Source organism: Clupea harengus, chromosome 24 (genome assembly GCF_900700415.2).
Source record: "Clupea harengus chromosome 24, Ch_v2.0.2, whole genome shotgun sequence".
Taxonomy (NCBI): domain Eukaryota; kingdom Metazoa; phylum Chordata; class Actinopteri; order Clupeiformes; family Clupeidae; genus Clupea; species Clupea harengus.
The window spans coordinates 16401479-16418632 of NC_045175.1; the positions used below are offsets into that span (position 1 = coordinate 16401479).

The 17154-nt window shown below is 39.7% G+C and overlaps 1 protein-coding gene across 4 annotated transcripts; it reads left to right on the forward strand.

Annotated features, from left to right (window-relative positions):
* The first annotated feature begins 2914 nt into the window (after window positions 1-2914).
* LOC116219005 (NLR family CARD domain-containing protein 3-like) lies at window positions 2915-14005 on the forward strand. Of its 4 annotated transcripts, XM_042703449.1 has the most exons (7): window positions 2915-3105; window positions 7075-7137; window positions 9374-9759; window positions 10207-10362; window positions 10489-12295; window positions 12411-12584; window positions 13721-14005. In XM_042703449.1, exons 3-7 carry the CDS (start codon window positions 9744-9746, stop codon window positions 13941-13943), a joined length of 2376 nt encoding a protein of 791 aa, XP_042559383.1. In that variant the 5' UTR covers window positions 2915-3105; window positions 7075-7137; window positions 9374-9743; the 3' UTR covers window positions 13944-14005. The 4 variants fall into 4 exon arrangements, 3 of the variants coding, with proteins under 3 accessions (XP_042559383.1, XP_031417679.2, XP_031417678.2); XR_006151585.1 differs by lacking the exon at window positions 2915-3105 and having other exon boundaries at window positions 6030-7137; window positions 12434-12584; window positions 13721-13849; XM_031561819.2 differs by lacking the exons at window positions 2915-3105; window positions 13721-14005 and having other exon boundaries at window positions 6030-7137; window positions 12434-12595.
* Window positions 14006-17154: the final 3149 nt, after the last annotated feature.

Consider the following 17154-nt stretch of genomic DNA (forward strand, 5'->3'; position numbering starts at 1 on the left):
AAACAATTCAATTAAATGAATAATTTCTTATTTTCTTTGTTATTTTTGTCATATACAGATATGCAATGATGATTGCTGGGTAATATGTATGTTGTTGTCCAATGTCAAGTCTCTATTTGGTCATGTGACGAGACAATATGATATAGCTAGTTTAGGCGCAAAATCTGAACATCAAGACCGACAGGCTGACTGAGCACAGCTAGAGGCACAGCACAACCGCAAGCCGAACAACGCCTTTTCAAACATAAAAGTGGTGATGTATTTTTTGCTTTTTCAATGGACAGGATAGCCAGCCCATTCAGCCTCTCCTGCCCCATGCTGCCCCTGAGGTAGGTCTTAATGAGTTTCAATTTGGAAAAGGATCACTCTACTGTTGCCCTGTCACATGTAATGTCAATAGCAGGGCAATGCACACCTCACCAAAGGTAGATGTTACGGAGTGATAATGCACGATCAGGGTGTGGGCTTACTTGCTATGTCCCTGTTGTAGTGGTCAGACAGACGTTTTGCCTTGTCATATACAGTAGCTTATCATCGCCTGCGAGCTGATGACCACTACAACAGGTACATAGCAATAACGTCTCCTGCACAGCTGCTATCATTCAAGCTGCCCTGCCCCTATTTAACAGGCTGTTTTAATTTCGGAGTCAGGTCGCCGCCGAGCGCCTGTTTCATTGTGTATGTGCTTTCCAGATGTGGGTTAAGCTGTGGTGTGTTCCGCCGTACCAAATCATGCCTTTGATTTTTCAAGAATGTTTCAGCACTTTGACCGTCTGTTTACGTTACCTCGTGTCAGAACGTTATACATATTTCTGATAGCTTTGACCTGTCTACTTTCCCAATACAATAGCTGAAGTATCTAATTCGACTGTAAAATCCAACACATTGTTGGTCAAATATATGGTAAAAATACGCCTAATGGTGTATGTGTGTGAGTGTGTGTTTCGCAAAGCGGGGGCTTTTACATGTCCAGGCCCAGGGGCCCATGGTTTCATAATCCGTCTATGTGTAAACTTACCATGATCCCCGCAGACACACCACTTTCTACAGGCTGCATGGAGGGATGAGTGAAAACACTCTACTTAACACAAAAATAATCACTCAAATAGAGTGATTGTAAATGCAAATAAAGAAGAAGTTAACAATTATTATTATAAATGAATGTTATGTAATGTTATTATGTTATAATGGTGGACACAATAGACTTTTTTTGCAGTACTTTTAACCGCCAACAGTGACTCCTATATCCCTAAGGTACACGTTCATAGTCTTAGTTTATCACTCCCTAAAGGGCAGATGTCCATAGTCTGCAGCAGTAACCTGCTGTCTTGGGTGTCAGAGACCAGGTTACCTCTTAGCCAGTGAACCATAGATATAAAGAGTGCTATATGCAGTGAACCATAGATATAAAGAGACCTATATGCAGTGAGGCATTCTTCGGCATATGAAGCTACGCCAATTTAATTTAAACTGAACTGAAGTTTTGCAATCATGTTGACTAGATCTAAATTGAATTGTATATATTTGTATATTTATTTATTGTACTAGCTATCCTCAATCAGCATGTAGCACTTTAAATGAGCCTAATGCCTCTGAAGTAGGCTACTGCTCCTCCCCCAGTGTTTTTTTTTAATTTAGCTTTCCTGTTGGTTATATAACTGTAAAATGAAAAAAAATCAACCCTTTTGTTACATTTCGTTATTTAGCAGACACTTTTTTCCAAAGCGACGTACAAGGGAGAGAACATTCAAGCTACGAGCAATAGAGACCTAGTGTAACAATAAATACTACTTTACATGAGAAATAGAAAAAAGGAGGGCAGGAATGTAACTACTGTAAGTGCAAGTTAAGAAGGGAGGTGCTCTTTTTTGTTTGTTTGTTTCGTGCATTGCTGCGGTGTACTTGATTCAGTAAAATTGGTCGAAATAGAAAATAACTTGTAGGGGGCAGGGTGTGGGCTTACTCAGTACCCAAACCTCTGCTTGCAAGAAGGATAACATTACATTAGTTAGTCAAAAGTAAAACTGCGATGTATTGTCACAATCACCTGCTAATGAGTACGACCCTAATGAGCAGCAAAGTAACTTATTTGTGCACTGGGGTGGATAATTTGTTTTATCTTTCAGCACAAACGCTAGGGACATCAAACCTACTTCTAGGACATCTCACAAATATCTTACTTTCCTAGTGGGATGTTCCCAGTTCGACAGGCGTTCAGGTGTATGCTCCCAAACGGTTATTTTCATTATTTTAAGCCTTGAGGACAGTCGGTAGCTAGGCTACGACTGTAGCCTCACACTAAAGTCTAGCTGTCAGCTGCCAACATATCTATTACCGCCTCAAAATCTACAGGTGTGCACAAGATCAACTTTATAGGCTAACAAATGTGTATCGTGCGTTCAGTACCCATTTCGGACGTCTCACTTCCAAGTTGAGGGCGTTCACGTAACGACAACAAACAGGCAACGGTTAAGTAATGTTAAATAGGTTTGCTAGCCAAAAGGTTAAAATTGAATTAGTTACACAAAAGTAAAATGCAAAGTATCATTTTAACATCAATCACCTGCGGTGTTGAGTTCAACCTAAATTATCAAGGAAGTAACTTATTTGTGTGCAGATCATTTATTTGTATCTTTCACCACAAACGTTGGCATGTCAAGTGACGTCAAACCTACTTATCGGACCTCTCAAACACTTTCCATTTTCCTAGTGAGATGTTTCGAGTCTGACAGGAGTTCGGTTGTATTCTCGCAGTCGGCGGTCGGAACATCCCCACTTCCCTGTTGTTCATGAAAGCATCATTAGTTATATGAGCGTGACGTGGGGCAGATAGTCAGGCGTTAGTGCGCAGATGCGCGATCTACAAATCATAATCCATGGTAGTTTATAGAGGACTTGATATGCAGATCGGAAGCACAGAAGAACTGTCTCTTTTCCGTGTCAGTAGTTGCTTTGCGCAGAACTGAGTTGTAGGCTCTTCTGGTTTTGACTAAATCATTTGATCGCGATTCATTTGAACCAACACACTGTTTGGAGGCTTCCTTACCTTCTTACATAACTGTACTGTACCATATTGTGATTCAATTTGCACCGCTCAAGACGAAGGTAGGCTATTCTCCCCCTTGCATTGTCTTCTGCAGGCAGACTAGATTGTATAGCAATGGTAAGGTTAGTTATCTTATGAGTCATTCCATGTCAAGTGCACGAAAGGCTCCCACTCGACTTTCTCAGATTTGGCTGAAAAAAATGCAAGGTTGTTCATTCAATTTTTAATAGGTATAGTCCAAAATATTACTCTCTACTCCCAATAGTTTTTTCAGAAATTCGTTTATAGACACTAAATTATCTGCATTGTCAGACGCTTTTTAATGAACAGCGAAGTGACTTATTTGTGCGCTGGAGTGGAGCATTTTTTTTTTTTATCTTTCAGAACAAACGCTGCAATGTCGAATGACACCAAACTTACTTCTCGGACGTCTCATAAATATCTCACTTTGTGGGATGTTCCCAGTTCGACAGACGTTCAGGTGTATGCTCCGAAACGGTGATTTTCATTATTTTGATTTACGACTGTAGCCTCACACTAAAGTGTAGCCGTCAGCTGCCAGCCTACCTGATACCGCCACAAAATCTACAGGCGTGCACAAGATCATCTTTATATGCTAACGAGGGTTTATCGTGCGTTCAGTCCATTTCGGACGTCCCACTTCCAAGTTGAGGGCGTTCACGTAACGACAACCAACAGGCATCGGTTAGGTAACGGTAATATGCTTGCTAGCCATACGGTTAACATTGCATTCATTACACAAAAGTAAACTGCAAAGTGTCATTTTAACATCAATCACCTGCGGTGTTGAGTTCAACCTAAATTATCAAGGAAGTAACTTATTTGTGTGCAGATCATTTATTTGTATCTTTCACCACAAACGTTGGCATGTCAAGCGACGTCAAATCTACTTCTCGGAGCTCTCAAAAACTTTCCATTTTCCTAGTGAGATGTTTCGAGTCTGACAGGAGTTCGGTTGTATTCTCGCACTCGGCGGTCGGAACTTGCCCACTTCCCTGTTGTTCATGAAAGCATCATTAGTTATATGAGCGTGACGTGGGGCAGATAGTCAGGCGTAAGTGCGCAGATGCGCGATCTACAAATCATAATCCATGGTAGTTTATAGAGGACTTGATATGCAGATCGGAAGCACAGGACTGTCTCTTTTCCGTGTCAGTAGTTGCTTTGCGCAGAACTGAGTTGTAGGCTCTTCTGGTTTTGACTAAATCATTTGATCGCGATTCATTTGAACCAACACACTGTTTGGAGGCTTCCTTACCTTCTTACATAACTGTACTGTACCATATTGTGATTCAATTGGCACCGCTCAAGACGAAGGTAGGCTATTCTTCCCCTTGCATTGTCTTCTGCAGGCAGACTAGATTGTATAGTAATGCTAAGGTTAGTTATCATAATGAGTCATTCCATGTCAAGTGCACGAAAGGCTCCCACTCGACTTTCTCAGATTTGGCTGAAAAAATGCAAGGTTGTTCATTCAATTTTTAATAGGTATAGTCCCAAATATTACTCTCTACTCCCAATAGTTTTGTCAGAAATTCGTTTATAGACACTAAGTTATGTGCATTGTCAGACGCTTTTTTATCAGCGTTTTCTGAATATTGCTATAACTAGAAAAAGTATTTAAGCTAGCTCCTTCAAACTTTCTAGGCTTAAAATCTGCTACCATTATTTGAAGAAAATGAGGCAGAACACCATCACAAATGTTTAATGTGTTAAGACAAATATCTAATCTTTCCAAAACAGTTACTTTCATGTTGGTAGATGCTGTCATTTTTTTGCTATAGCATAACATTTGTGACAAAACTATTTGGAGAAGAGAGCTAATATTTGGGACTATACATATACGTATGAACAACCTTGAATTTTTTCTGCCAAATCTGAGATGGTCGAGTGGGGAGATTTTCTTAAATTTGGACGTTTGGCATGGAATGACTCTAATGTAAAAATAATAATTGTCAGACTTTAATCGCACAAGCGACACACCGCACACTGCAACACACGTGAATACATGGAGACGACACAGGACACACACACACACGCACACGCACACGCAGGCCTGAGGTCGTTTGTGAATTTAGCTTCTGCATTTATCCCATCCCGGACTGTCCTTCCTCCAGGACCCCAGGGCAGCTTTTTTTTTTTAAGCGCCCGGGGACTAGGGCTGAACGATTTGGGAAAATAATCTAATTGCGATTTTTTACCAAAATATTGCGATTGCGATTCGATATGCGATTTTTTTTTTATCCTCTTTTTTTCCCAACAAAACGTAATGAATGATTTAAATATGACCAACACAATATTAGATACATTTAGTGTAAAATATTCTTTCCCACATTTTACATTTTTATTTAACTGCTCATTACAGAAACAAGAACAACAAATCGGTGGCTTTGCCACTGTGCATTTAAGTAATTTAAAAAAGTAATTTTAAGTATAAACACTAGGCATGCACTTTTTAAAGACTGTGTGCAAAATGTACCATCTTAAAAAAAAAAAAAATTATTTAAATATTTTTTTTTTTTTTTTTTTTTTTGTGACCACGTTTTTTAATCGCGAACGTTGCGGTTAGAAAATCGCGTTCTATCATATCGCGATTAAATCGCAAATGCAATTAATCGTTCAGCCCTACCGGGGACCAGGTGAGATGCAGCCTCACAGCAAGAAGGTCATGGGTTCGATTCCCGCATGCGCTGTTGGCTTTGGGGGGCAGGTCCTCCCCAGACCTTCAGTGCTCAGGGGGGCTATCTCCCGGGCCTTTCTGTGTGGAGTTTGCATGTTCTCACCGTGTTCTCTTCGTCGGTCCCTGACCAAGACTGTCTTGGTCTGTCTTGGTCAGGGACCGACGAAGAGAACACGGTGAGAACATGCAAACTCCACACAGAAAGGCCCGGGAGAGAAGTGCAAGCAACTGAGCCACCGTGCCACTCGTATTAATGTTAACTGTATTTGAATAGCTCAGCCATATCGTAATGTGGTGTAGTTGTTTTATTTGTTCTTTTCTTTTTGGCTATGAAGAATTTGGCCTGTGTGGAATTAGGTTGGATTGTAGGCTACCTGCTTTCATGCCTGTGGCCAGCTATGAGGTCACTGATGTCCGGACCTCTACTATTTTTAGAAAAAAAAAAATTCCATAGGGATTTATTCTTTGTAAACTGCTAACACTGAAAACTACTAACTTTACCATACTCTACAGATTAGGTTTCATAACTTATAACAGTGGACTTCATTATGTGCTATGTAGATAACTTTTCTTTTGACCATATACATTTATGAGTTTATGATCATGAAGTTTTCCTGTGTTTGGTTGATCATTGGCAATGTTGGTGCGTAACAAGCTAATTACAGCTAAGTTTGTTGAACACATGCAGCAGTTGGGTTGTTTTATTGATAGACTCATAGATGTCTCCGCTGTGAAGTGTGCATGACTTCTTCAGGGCATCATCATCAGTGCAGGGCATCATCCGTGGACATTCAATTGGCAAATACAATAATAAAATACGGGTGGTTTCAAATGTGTTGCTCACTATACGATTATATAGAAATGCACACAGTCCCATACTGGACTTAAAACCTCGGAACCTGGAGGCGGGGGTGTTAATAATTAAGCTGACTCAGATGAGTTGGCAAAGCGCTTACAGGTTTTACGCTCAATTTACAGTTACATTTTTATTTAGTCTTAGTTATAGTAATAATATAATATATAAATATAATAATAATCTTGATATGCTTCTAATGGGTCCACCTAGGATGGATAGCATGATACTCAATGTGACTAGCAGTATAACTATATGTCAACAACATGATATGTGTTCAAGATATTCTGCCCTTGTCTGCACGCAACAATTCATTAATAAAAGTATCGGCAGAACTACATAAGGTAGACCAACATAAGGTAACCAAGTTTAAGCACAGTCAAAAGGTCAAAGTCTCCTCATTGCACAGCAGCCCTGCTTTGTTTTGGCTAAAACGTTGCAGTCTAACACCTGAGAGTTGTCTGTTGTCTTCAGGTGTGCTTAGGGGAGCAGGAATTTGCAAGAGCAAGGCAGCCCTGGGACCACGAAACTCAAAGGGTATGTTGAGCTGCCAGCAGTTGTTGTTAGGAGATATTTATTAATTAATGTATTGTTTCAAATAAGTATCTAGTAATAATACACATTTTCAATAGAACTATGTTTTTGTCAGAGGTGTAAAAAGTACTGAAATGTTGTACTCAAGTAAAAGTACAATTACTTTGATGAAATTTTACTTAAGTACAAGTAAAATTACCCATCTAAAAATCTACTCAAGTAAAAGTAAAAAGTAGTTCATTTAAAATGTACTTTAAGTAAAAGTTACTTAGTTACTTTTCAACAACTTGATGGGGGCCGCTCCTATATAGTGCAAAAAAGGACAAGGGGTCATAAATCCAATACAAAAACTAGTTATTTTTTATTAAAGGAGAATCTTTAGAAATATAAGTGCAATGACGTTAAACATGTCAAACATTAAACATGTCAACACAACATTTAAAAACTTTTGGGAGGTCATGTCAAGACATGAACCACATGACAGCTAAAATAAAAAGTTAAAATACCGCTGCCCCACTGTAAACTTTGGTTACTTTACTTGTGTCCACCTTTAGAGCATTAGTCTACAAACTTCTTGTTGAGTTTGAGCAGCAGCTTATTTTCAAGGTGAGTAGAGTTCATCCGGGCTCGCTTTGCATTGAACAGCAATCCAGCACAGCTGAAGAGTCGCTCGCAGGCGGCCGAGGCAGGTAGGCCAGTATTGAGTTTCAGGGACAGTTTTTTGATATTCTGAAAGGCGTTCAGCAGATCCACATTGACTGAGACACAGGCTAGGTACCCTTCTAACTTGTACCTTCTGACCTTCTGGACTTCATTGAGGAAAATACATCATCTTCATCTGATGAATGTTGTCCAACTTGCTCCAGCCTCCAACATCCGGTCAAGGTGTTGTCTGACATAGACTAGACCTGTAAAATGACAAACAACATTTCTGACAATTAAGTATTGAGCTGCCATCAAGAGTGCATCATAACACAGAAATAGCTATAAATAGCTACTTGAGATGACAGACCCTACAGTATACAGAATTATAGCATTATTTTCTATTTCTACATGCATCACAATTCATAATCCTCAATTCTTGCTAACCGAGACCCCTGAGCATGAACATGAAAGACGTGCACGTTGCAAAGCCACCACTTATCGTTATCAATATCTGACTAAACATCGTGATAAATTGCAGATAACGACATACACATTGACTTGTCCAACTGTCTGAAAACGATAGTGTGCGCATTCACATTGTTCTGTTTCAAGGCATGGGAGGCAGCCAAATGATTAGCCTAATATCAGTTTATGTGGTGTATTTCATTGCTGATGACTGATCTGCAGTTTTTAACACAATATGAGAGACTGAACATAATAATGCTATGACCTGAAACGAATGGAAGACAGGAATGGAATTATTATTAGTCTATTGGATGACCGCTGTCGACGTTAGCATACTCAGGGCGGTTGCAAGTGCTAGCCAAAATTAGGCTACTACCTACTAGTGCCATGAAACGCATATTTTGCTTAATGGAGCAAAGCTAACTAAACGACAAAAACGCTGTCTGAACTACTAATGGAAAGGGACAAATACTGTACTTACCAACACATGCTTGCGCATATTTGAAGATTAATTTTTATAAGCAGAAAGTTCTGACTGGCGGATTAGGCACAGTTTACACAGCATGTAGCTGTTGCCTCTTTTACGTTGGAAGGCAAACTGCTTGCTGAGATGTGGCCACGGGTTTTCTTCATCTTCTTTAATTTCAACTGGCGGAAAGTTCGGTGCTTCAGCTTGTTGGTGGTCCGCAGCTTGTTGGTAGTCCGCACTATCATCTTCCTCCATATCTATCTCTTGTGACTCGGCACCGTACCGGCCCCTTGCATGATTCCATCATCTACTCTATGCAGCATCCACCACTGTACTGAGAATTGTGGTGCGCGATTCCCGCCTTGAACTATGTTTTGTTTTTTTACTCAGTAACGGATGTAATTTCCAATGTAGCGAAGTACAATACTTCAGTCAAAATCTACTTAAGTAAAAGTAAAATTACCGATTTCAAAAACTACTTAAAAATTACAAAGTACACAAAAAAACTACTCAATTACAGTAACGTGAGTAAAAGTAATTCGTTACTTTACACCTCTGTTTTTTGTTATACTAGCATTGTGCACCTACAGTTCTCAGGCACCAGCCAGTAATACTTTTTTTTTTTTTTTTACCTCTCTGCTATTTTCAAATTTCCCACAGTGTATTGAATGACCCTGGAAGTCGTCTTACTCCAACACACTCACAGTTCATTTGAAATAAACACAAACCATCAAGTTATTTACTACACAACTTCCAAGTACAGGTAAGATTAAGTCCAGGGTACTATGTGTTTAACCAGGCATACATTGGGAATTGTAATGTGTGTGTGTTTGTGGAGGGGGGGTCTGTGTTTTCAGTCAGGGTTGTTAAAAAGTATGCCTGTGATTGTATTTATTTATTACACATGATGCACATTTTTAATATAACTATGATTTTGTTATTATTTATTCAGAATACATTTATTATATTATGTATTTCTATTTTTTTTTACTGAGCTGAACTAGGAGCGAGATCTCAGCCAGCACACCCCATGGCAAACTCAGAGGGTATGTGCAGCTCTATTTGGTTTGTGTGAACGCATCTGTCACGGTCAGTCATGGTAATTTTTCGGTGCAGGACCCAAATGCACACTAACGATTTGCAAGAACTCAAAAAGGACTTTAATCATAACTCAGAATCAGGCACGGAATCAAAAACAGAGAACATGAGAACAAACCATACAGCACATTGAATGTGACAAAGACCGATAGAGACTGAGGGGAAGACAAGGGTTTAAATACAAGAGGGTAGACCACATAACAAAACACAGGTGAACTAAACAAGGGAATTTATAGTAGGAATGTATAGTAGTTGATTATTGCTTGACGGTATATCCGAGAACGGACTTGTATCCTAAGGAATATGCATTTTTAGCCAAAGAAGGAAGAAACACGGAGGAACAGTGCCCACTATGCCTTGTATTTTTTCTAATTCCATGTGTTTCACCCTTGCAGGAGGGAATCAACCTGGACCTGTATTTTCCATCTCAAGAAATGTCAATGTTGAATTAAGAGCTGACAATGGGGGTCTTCTCAATGCACCACAACTTACAAACTGCAATATTATTGGGCCTGTTACATTCAATAATGAGATGGGCAACAGAAAAGAGGGTAGAGAAATCCTTTCATGTTTTATGCTCATCATCATATTTTGAAATTGTAACAAGCACCATGTGCTTTACAGTAAATCAAATACTCATTTGTGTGTGGGTTTTTATTTTTTTAATTCTGAAACAGATGCGAATGAGGATTCTGCACGTGTTTTTGAGAAAATTTCGGATGTCGTGAAAAAGAGACTGAAGAAACAAGTACTATATATCGTGGAGGGTAATGGCGATAGACTGGAGAAGAAGCCCTTAAACCAAATCTACACTAAAGTCTACATCACAGAGGGAGAGGCTAGTGTTGTTAATGAGCATGAAATATGCCAGCTAGATTCAGCTGCCAAGACTCAACCAAATGGCAAGGAAATTGAATGCAACAATATCTTCAAACAAGATAAAGCCATCAGGACTGTGCTGACCAAAGGAACCGCTGGCATAGGGAAAACAGTTAGTGTGCATAAGTTTATCCTTGACTGGGTGGATGGCAAAGCCAATCACGACATAAAGCTCATGTTGCTCTTACCCTTTCGGGAGATCAGTTTACTTACAGGAGAATATAGTTTTCACAAACTTCTCATCGAGCTCCACCCAGAACTTGCTGAGCTTAAGGATCCAGAGATCTACAACAGCAGTGAAACTGTCTTTATCCTCGATGGCCTGGATGAGAGCAGATTTCAGTTGGACTTTTCCAAAAAGCTAGTAGCAGACATGAACAAGCACACCACAGTGGACGTCCTGATCACAAGCCTCATTAAAGGGAAGCTGATGGACTTCGCTCTTCTTTGGATAACCTCACGACCAGCAGCTGTCACCCGGGCCCTGTCTAAGCACATCGACCAAGTTACTGAAGTCCGAGGTTTCAATGACCCACAAAAAGAGGAATATTTCCGCAAGAGGATCAGCAGCCCTGACCTTGCCAACAGCATCATCTCGCACATCAAGTCATCTCGGGTCCTCCATATCATGTGCCATATCCCTCTGTTTTGCTGGATCGCGGCAACCGTTTTTCAGAACATGCTTAGTCGGGGTGACTACAAGGAAATTCCCAAAAGCCTTACCAGTATGTATTGCCACTTTTTGCTAATTCAGACTGACATAGCACACCAGAAGAACGAGGAGGCAAATGAAATGAGCTTGCAGGAACTTCTAGATTGTAACAGAGAAGTAATATTGAAAGTTGCTCAGCTGGCTTTTAAACAGATGCACAAGGCCAGATTTATTTTTTCTGAAGAGGACCTTAAGGAATGTGGAATTGACGGGAATGATTCCCTTGTCTCTGGGATGTGCACAGAGATCTTGAAGGTAGAACCTACCTGTTATGTGAACACCTTCCACAAGAAGATCTACTGCTTTGTGCATCTGAGCATCCAGGAGTTTCTTGCTGCTTTCTATGCATTTCACTGCTATATAAGCAAGAACCTGAACCCTATCATGACCTTTCTGGCTGAGAGGACAAAAGCTGTGCCTAAGCATCTCAGACTGGAGGACTTTCTGAAAATTGCAGTCAACAAAGCACTGGACAGTAAAAATGGACACTTAGACCTGTTTGTCCGCTTTCTTCATGGCATCTCACTGGAGACCAATCAAAGACTTTTAGGTGGTCTGCTGCCCCATGTAGAGTCAGATTCAGAGACAATGAGAAAAATCATCGGCAACCTGAAAAAAATGCAGCGGAGGAATATCTCAGCAGAACGTTGCATGAACCTCTTCCACTGCCTCATTGAAATGAACGACTACTCGGTCCATGAGGAAGTCCAAGGATTTTTGAATTCAGAGAAAGGCTCTGTCAAAGTGTTGTCACTAGTACACTGCTCTGCACTAGCCTACATGCTTCAGTTCTCTGATGGCGTGCAGGAAGAGTTTGACCTGAGGAAGTACAACACATCTGACGAGGGACGCAAGAGGCTGGTTCCAGCAGTGAAAAGCTGCCGTAAGGCTATGTGAGTATTTTCAGTAAATCAAAATGTTTTTTTTTTACTTCCTTTTCTAAAAACGAATTTTCGAAACAACAAGCATATTCTTGTGAAATGTAATTTTAGTTTTTTTATTTAACAGTCTTGTTGGCTGTAAACTCTCAGAGAACTCCTGTGTCATTGTGGCCTCAGCATTACAGTCTGTAAACTCAGCACTGAGAGAGTTGGACCTAAGTGACAATGAACTTCAGGATTCTGGGGTGAAGATTCTCTGTGCTGGACTGAAGAGTACAAACTGCAAACTGGAGAAACTGAGGTAAGTGTTGAGCAACATTTCCTTTCGTATAAAATATTGCAAACATACTACTTTAAAATAAATGTAATTAATACACAACTGGCATTTACTAGGGATACACAGATGAGCTTACCTTTGAGTACCTTACCAATATTGAGTAGGCTACACAACGATATTGAGTAGGGTGAACTCCGATATTGAGGTGGCTACACTCTGATATTGAATAGGCTACACTCCGATATTGAGTAGGCTACACTTCGATATTGAGAAGGCTATACACTGATATTGAGTAGACTACAGTCCGATATTGAGTAGGCTACACACTAATATTGAGTAGACTTCAACATGAACCATTTAAGACATGATCACACCCTGAAGCCAGTTGCTTCATATTTTCCGCCTATCGCCCCTTCTCTTGTTTCTTTTACACTGATTCTCCTGAGTTAGTCAGTCGAACTTAGTTGAATGAGTGACATCTCGGCTTGTGTTCAAAGCATATATACAGTACCAGTCAAAAGTTTGGACACACCTTCTCATTTTTTGAGAAGATTTTTCTTTGATTTTATTATTTTCTGGTAGATACAACTTTTTTTGTTTAGTACATCATTCCATATGTGTTCTTTCATAGTTTAAATGTCTTCAGTATAAATCTACAATGTAGAAAATAATAAAAGTAAAGAAAACACTTCTAAAAAAAATTAAAGGTGTGTCCAAACTTTTCACTGGTACTGTAGTTGTATAGCTAATTTACCAATGTCCTTACTCTTTTTTAATGCTAGTAACAATGCCAACTCCATGCCATGCAAGTAATCATATTAACAATAAGAGCTCATGTTGTGTTGGTATCATTGAGAATGAGGGCTACCCTCAATTAATTCCTGAGAATTTAATAAAAGTTAAAAGCCTTTGTCTATTTTTACATAACATTACTTTTGACCACACCATACCGCTGATGCCCAGTCATTTGTAAAAAGCAATCTCTACCACACTTACATTGTTACTTGTACGTTTCCCGATTGCTGCATGTTGTCTCTATGTCGCTTTGGATTAAAGCATCTGCTAAATACCAGTCCACTCCTCTCCTTTCCTCTCATACACACACACACTCATGTTCTCTGTGTCTTTCTTCCTCTCTCTCTTTTCCTCTATCTGCCTAGATTATCTTGCTGTGGCGTCACAAGGACTGGCTGTGAGGCACTGGCCTCTGCTCTTCGCTCCAACCCTTCTTACCTGAGAGAGCTCGACCTGAGTCGCAACTACCCAGGGGTCGAGGGAAAGGCCACACTCTCTGAAATACAGAAGAAACTACAGTGTATAATAAGGCAAGCCAATCTGTTTGGGCTAGGATGCGAGGATTGCCTGGTAACCACAGTTATTTGAGTGCAAAACTACGGAAGGAAAAACCTGTATTTTCCTTTTAACCTGTATTTTCTGTTTTTGTCTTCTAGTTTTGATGACGAGGCAGAGTACTGGTTGAAGTCTGGATTACGGAAATGTGAGTGACATTACAACTTGTTTCTTTTCTTGACACAGTGAATAATAAACATTTGATGGTCTTTGGGCAACATCCATTATTATGACATGGCATGTATCATCATTCCATTTAAACACCGGGCAGCAAATCACAATTGACATATTTTCTGTGAAATTTCTGTTAACTTTATCAAGATATGCTTGACCTCAGGTAAACCTGAATAAACAACTGACAATTACTTCCTCAGATGCCTGCGAAATAACTATAAACCCAAACACAGCCCACAGAAAGCTATCTTCGAAGAACCAAATCGTCAACGTGCATAAGTCAGACCAGGAATGCCCTGATTGCCCAGAGCGATTCAAGCACTGTCAGCAGCTCCTTTGCAGTGAGGGACTGACTGGAAAGGCTTACTGGGAAATTGACTGGAATGGACGGGCCTCGATTGGCGTTGCGTACAAGAGCATTAGCAGGGACGGACTGGATGAGAGCAGGCTCGGATGCAACAACAAGTCCTGGAGTCTTGAACGCTATGTCTCCGAGTACCTCGCCAAACACAAGAACAGGACTGAACACATCCCGGCTCCTCGCTCCCACTCTGGTCGACTAGGAGTGTTCTTGGACTGGCAAGGTGGAACCCTGTCATTCTACAGTGTCTCCCCCGGAACCCTTTCCCACCTGCACACGTTCCATGGGAGATTTGACGAACCCCTCTACCCAGGGTTTGAGGTTTCGAAGAGTGTTACCATCAGAAGTGTAAAGTAACAAATTACATTTACTCACGTTACTGTAATTGAGTAGTTTTAATGTGTACTTTGTAATTTTTTCAGTCGTTTTTGAAATCGGTAATTTTACATTTATTTTAATTTGAGTATTGTACTTTGCTATATTCAAAATCAAATCCGTTACTGAGTAAAAAAAAAAAACACTGCAATAATTTTTCGCGTTATCACATTAATGTAAGACTCCAAACTGTTCATTGGTAGAGTGCCTCCAGAAATACTGTTGCAATATACCTAAAGTACATATATTTGTAAGGCACAGGATGTAAAACCGATTGACGTTGGATAAAGTGATACAATAACAAAACATTAATACAATTGCAAGGAGTGACAAGATTATCAATGAATAGCATTACTTTCTGACGAGCTAAGGTACTTGTTGTCAACTTGCTATTGTTAGCTTCAGTTTTATGGCTCCATAAACAGCGAAAATAGCTATTTGCTTTGTGAGGCGTCTTGAATTTCTTTCCAAAATCCGGGTAACATTTGCCGTTTTTTCCTGAATGAACAAATGTCTTGAACTGACATATTCTTCAAGGTGTCTACAAATTGGGTGTGACGTGATGCTATATATTACTTCAAAAATAAAGGCCTACCCAATGAGTTGCGCAAACACTATGGAGATACTAAAACAGCGCCTTGACAAGCAGTGGAGCACTGCGTGGACACTTATGCGTCGCATTGTAATGTGCATCTGGCCCTTAAATATAATGTCTAACGGCCTAAATGTCAGATTTTTTATTTAGCTAATTGAGATACTGGTCGTTTATTGGTATATTCAATAGTAGTTTTGCACAATTCCAAACTGAAAGCTTGCTAGACAGCCTTTGCCTGTTACAACTTGTTAAAAAGGTTAGCAACCTACAGTATGTTAGCATATTATGCTATCTTACACATTTGCTTTTTAGGAGATCCGTTTTTGACAACAACTACAGATGCTCTAACAACATTACACACATACGTTTTTATTGCTGCCGTCATGTGGTTCATGTCTCATTATTAAATAGGAAGAACACAGTCTGCTATCAGAATTCCTCAGTTCTGTCTTTGTAACCCTCTCTCTCGCTATCCAACGGCCCGCTGCTACTCTGCGTTGTGTTTGATGGTTGGTTTAGGTTAGCAGGCGGTTGGGCGCACCAAGGAATTGACACGGGGGATGAGGCGGTTCGAAATGGTGGCGAGATTTATTGTTTTCATCACAGCATCCTAGAGGATTGATCGCGAACATTCATTCATTCATTCGTTTGTTCTAATCACAGTACATTTCAATGCTAATAAATTCCATTACCCCATAACTATTTACATGTTTAAATATTAGCCACATTTCACTCGACGTTTTATATAAGATCAAAAGGTGCGAGTTATACAAATCACCCAGCATATGACAAATTAAGACATTAGCATTATAGCTAGCTCATAAAAACCGAACTCCTGTGTGATATTAACTTACAAAACCCATGTTAGTTTCACCGTACAAATAACGTGGCGCACCTAGAGGATTGATCGCGAACATTAAAGATAAAATGGCGTCCTAGGCAAAACCAAGGTTATCAGAAACACTACGGGGAATCAGAAGGTACAAAATTAATTCAAACTAACAAATTATCAGACAACACAACAGGGCTGCAGCGCCACCTAGCGGCGTGGCACATACACTGCCTTACATCTTTAAAACAAGTGCCCTCACATTTCAATTTTGGTTGAGTTTGGTTTTATTTGAGTGATTTTGGAAGTCAAAACCCTAGGGACCTTTGCACTATAACTGTTGTGTTGGTGAAGGGAAAAAAATGGTTCATAAAAATCAAAATTATGCCACTTTCAATTGAGTTTGAAAATGTGTTATGGGATGGTCTGAACAAAATTGGCACATTATACCTCCCGAAAGGTCCTGAATTTTTTGTTGACAACTTCACATGTTTAATGTCATTATTGCACTTACATTTGCAAAGATTTTCCTTTAATTTAAAATAACTAGTTTTTGGATTGGATTAATAACCCCTTGTCCTGTATACTGTATAGGAGCAACCCCCATCAAGTAACTAAGTAACTTTTACTTAAACTACTTTTTACTTTTACTTGAGTAGATTTGTAGATGGGTAACTTTACTTGTTCTTAAGTAACATTTCATCAAAGTAAAGGTACTTTTACTTGAGTACAATATTTCAGTACTTTTTACACCTCTGGTTACCATATACCAACACTAAAAACCTACCAAGAGAAAGGCAACCTCATTTTTTGGACTATAATTTACTAGGGCCTTAGTATAGTCAGGATGTATTTTTGCAGGCTTTTATTTTTGAATGTATGCAGGACTGCATTTTCCATATTTTCTTAA

Excerpts from the sequence above, each read along its gene's own strand:
- LOC116219005 (XM_042703449.1), top strand. Across the intron at positions 10,363-10,488 it reads GATGGGCAACAGAAAAGAGG|ATGCGAATGAGGATTCTGCA; the intron begins GTAGAGAAATCC and ends ATTCTGAAACAG. Across the intron at positions 12,296-12,410 it reads AAAAGCTGCCGTAAGGCTAT|TCTTGTTGGCTGTAAACTCT; the intron begins GTGAGTATTTTC and ends TTTATTTAACAG.